General features: G+C 33.7%; 1 protein-coding gene across 1 annotated transcript; it reads left to right on the top strand.

Annotated features, from left to right (window-relative positions):
• Positions 1-687: 687 nt before the first annotated feature.
• On the top strand, positions 688-1,216 carry LOC111454508 (auxin-responsive protein SAUR50-like). Its single transcript, XM_023096003.1, has one exon. It carries the CDS (start codon positions 712-714, stop codon positions 1,048-1,050), a length of 339 nt encoding a protein of 112 aa, XP_022951771.1. The 5' UTR covers positions 688-711; the 3' UTR covers positions 1,051-1,216.
• Positions 1,217-4,120: the final 2,904 nt, after the last annotated feature.

The following is a 4,120-nucleotide window of genomic DNA, read 5'->3' as shown; positions in this document are numbered from 1 at the left end:
GTCGGTTCGAACCTCCACTTAGTTTCACCCAAGCTTCATCCTGGTCATGGATAGATCACCCAAGTTTAGGTCCATAAGCAGTGACAATTGCCCCATGAAGACTCGCTTTCGCTACGGCTCCAGTGGGTTCCCTTAACCAAGCCACTGCCTAAGAGTCGCCGGCTCATTCTTTAACAGGCACGCGGTCAGAGTACTGGTCTCCTCCCACTGCTTGGAAGCTTATGGTTTCATATTCTATTTCACTCTCCAATGGGGTTCTTTTCACCCTTCAAAATAAAAACATTAATAGTAACTATAACAAATTCAAAATAAAATTGAAAATCATATTAATTTTTTTAATTCAATAAAAATAAAATTAAAGCATACAAATGAATACAAAAAGAAACCATATAATAAAATCATAAATCGTATATATAATAATGTAAGAAATAATAAAACAAAGTTGTAGGTTGTAACACAAATAATAAAACAATAAAAAGAATGATAAAGGAATACGTGTTGGTAGTAGCGATAATATTAATTAATTTTTTATTTTATTTTATTTTAAAAAAGTGGTCCCCACCATCGTACACATATGGCCTGTCCTTTGCCTCTTCACAACCCCACATGATTTTGTTAAACCACATCGCCCATAAATACCACTCCCCATTCCTCCACGAAATCACAAACAATAATAACTTCATTTTCATCTCTTTTTCAGAGCTTAATCCAATGGCGGTGACCAGCAGACTGTCACAGGCGGCGGTGGTCAAGCAAATTATGAAGCGCTGTTCCAGTTTAAGAAATAAAAAGACTCACCAATGCGGCGGCGCTGGCGGCGGAGATATCCCGGTGGATGTTCCCAAAGGCCATTTTGTAGTGTATGTGGGTGAGAATAGAAGCCGGTACATTGTGCCGGTGACGTTTCTGTCGACGCCGGAGTTTCAGATTCTTCTCCAATTGGCTGAGGAAGAGTTCGGGTTTAGTCACCATATGGGCCTCACTATCCCGTGCGACGAGAAGGTTTTTCAGTCTCTACTCCGATCGATTGAGTCGAACCAAACCGAATGAACCTGTCTTTTTTCTTCTTTAGATTGTGAATTTATTAGGTGGTTTTGGAATTATCGCTCGAAATACTGTTCGAGAATTCTCGAACAATGTTTTAGATTGAGCATTTAAAATCTGTATCGAACGATTATTAGGGACATACAGATTTAGAAGCAGCATTTTCTTTTATTCTCAAACATATCGTACAAAAAAATGTCTTTTTTTTTTTGTTCATCAAATTATGGCAATTAAGTTTTTTTTTTACTTTTTTTTTTTCAATAATGTGGAGATGGTTTGGTCGATGTGGTTGGATCTGACCATGAAATTTGGGTTGTCGTTTTTTTAAGTTATTTACGTACCGAAAAATAATAATGTCTAATAAATCTCGGGAGATAATGAAATATTAGATTTATTTAATTATGGGGAATAATCCAAAGAAGATTATGATTAATGCATATAATTAAGGGAAATAATTGGATTAGGTTTAGGTTAAGTGAAGAAAATGTTGGAATATAATAATAATAATAAATAAATAAATAAATATGGGGAAATTCCGTACGATTTTAACAGAGTGGTTCTATAGCTTAGCTAGCTAGTTACGCGCTTCACCAGTTGTCTATGTCTTCTCTCTCTTCATTTAGGTTGGAGACAATAAAGCTGACATCATCGTACTCCGATGAATATGTTTTTAGCTTGATTTTTTATTTTATTTTTAAATGGAATCTTTTTTTAATATTTGGAGAACTCGATATTTTATTGCATCCCTGAAACATAACTATGTTACATACGGAACGAATCTAACATGTTTTGTCTTCATTCAGATATTTTTAATTGAGCTACCGAAAAAAAAAAAAGTGCATGTTTTGTCTTCATTTATTAAGATACTTTTTAATCCATTATATTAGGGATAGGTTTCCCTACCCTTTTGAGGCCTAGCATTCTCACTGGCACTCGTTCCCTTCTACAATCGATGTGGGACCCTCAATGTAACAACCCAAATTCACCGCTAGCAGATATTGTCCTCTTTGGGCTTTGGATCTGGGTTGTTACAAATGGTATCAGAGCCAGACATTGGACGGTGTGTCAGCCTTCTCGCTGTTCCCCGAAAGGGGTAGGACACAAGGCGGTGTGCCAGTAAGGACGCTGGACTCCGGGGTGGATTGTGATATTCCACATTGGTTGGGGAGGAGAACAAACCACCCTTTATATAGGTGTGGAAACCTTTTCTTAGCAGACGCGTTTTAAACCCTTGAGGGGAAGCTCGAAAGGGAAAGCCCAAAAAGGACAATATCGGCTAGTGATGGATCTAGGTTGTTACACCCAATCCACCCTCATTCGGGCCCGACGTCCTTGTTGGCACACCGCCTCTTGTCCACCTCTCTTTGGGGCTCAGCCTCCTCGTTGGCACATCAATTGGTGTTTGGTTCTAATATCATTTGTGACGCCCCAAGCTCTCCGCTAGCCGATATTGTCCTATTTGGACTTTCTCTTTCCACACCCTTATAAATAATGCTTCGTTCTCCTCTCCAATCAAAATCTCTGATGTCTTCATCCTAATCTCAACGGCACTGATAACTTAAAATGGGTCGGTATCTAAGTCAACGAAAAATGCATCTATCTAGTAGTAGTGACGACCTTGGACGCTAATTAGATTCCATTAATCAAATCCGATCTAATGATTAAAAACAAATGGGGATGAAAAGGGTAGTTCTAAAGTCAAATTAAGGTTTAATTAGTCAATTAATCAAAGTTGAGAAGGTGAGGGCATAGGCACATTGGGTGTGTGTTGGCCCATAGTCTTCCAAATTGTAATTAATTTGTGTTTGCGTGTGGGGCAGCCAAAGCCTCCCTTTCTTAAATAAACTGACCCATATGTTCTAGGGGGACCCTAATTTTAGCCTTGTAACAAATATTCTAGTTAATCATGCTCGCGGTACTATTTAGCCATTGTCGTTTTATTATTCAAGACTTACCTTAGAATACTTAAATTATCTCGAAGAAATCTGGAGTCGTTCTATGGAGTTTGATTGATTATCTGAACGATATTTCAAGGACACCTCGAGAATCGATACTCGTCTTTCTAAAAAGGAATTTTAGACCTATGAAATACCGAAGTCGTTTTGATAGTCAATATTAAGGGTAATCCAACAAAATAAATATATTTTAGATTTAAAATGGTAATTAAGAGTAATAAAATATGATTAATAAAAATTAATTAAGCATTATATTGTAATAATTATTTTATAAGAATTTTTTATTATTTTTTTATTGTTTTATTAATAAATTATTATAAATGTACGAAGATTTATAAATCTATTATATTTTATCCCATTTAATATTTAAAATACAAGTTGTGCTAAATATTTAGCATTAAAATTTTTTATATAATTTTTATTAAAATCATTTATTTGAAGATAATTATTAAATTTTATTATAAAATAAATTTAAAAACCTAAAATTCAAAATAAAATAATATTTAAAATTTAAAATTATTATCTAAAATTAAATAATATAATAAATATTTGTATAAATACATATAGAAATTTAAAAAAAAAAAAAAAAAAAAAAAAAAAGACTTTGGTGGGAGGTGGGCCATTTTGTTGGATTAGTCAAAGCCCAAAACTGACACCAATTTCTCCAACCGGCCTCTGAAATAAAATGAATTAAAAATTAACATTTTATCGGCAAAATTAAATGAATTAAAAATTAAAATTCAGCTTATCTGTTCCCTCACCAACTGACTTTCCATTTTCCACTGTTTTTTTTACGTCAAATTTTTCCACAAAACTTAAAATTCACGTGTTAGTTTTTTTTTTTTTTTTTCAAAATTTAAACCATCTTTTCACGTTTTTATTTTTATTATTTTTCTGTGTTGATATTATTTTTTTTTTCTTTCATGATATTTTATTAATTTAAAATTGAGAGCATTATAAGTCAGGCGGGTTCATGTAACCTAATAATCAGATCATTTTGAACTAGGTTGGGTTGTGAACTCTATTTGAGCGGCTCGGATCATCAATCTAACCAACTATCAAAATTTCGAATTAAAAAAATAGGTTAATGCATCATTTTTGTCAAAATTAATTAAAATACA

Source organism: Cucurbita moschata, unplaced genomic scaffold (genome assembly GCF_002738365.1).
Source record: "Cucurbita moschata cultivar Rifu unplaced genomic scaffold, Cmos_1.0 Cmo_Scf00016, whole genome shotgun sequence".
Taxonomy (NCBI): Eukaryota; Viridiplantae; Streptophyta; class Magnoliopsida; order Cucurbitales; family Cucurbitaceae; genus Cucurbita; species Cucurbita moschata.
This window is presented reverse-complemented; position numbering and strand designations above follow the sequence as displayed.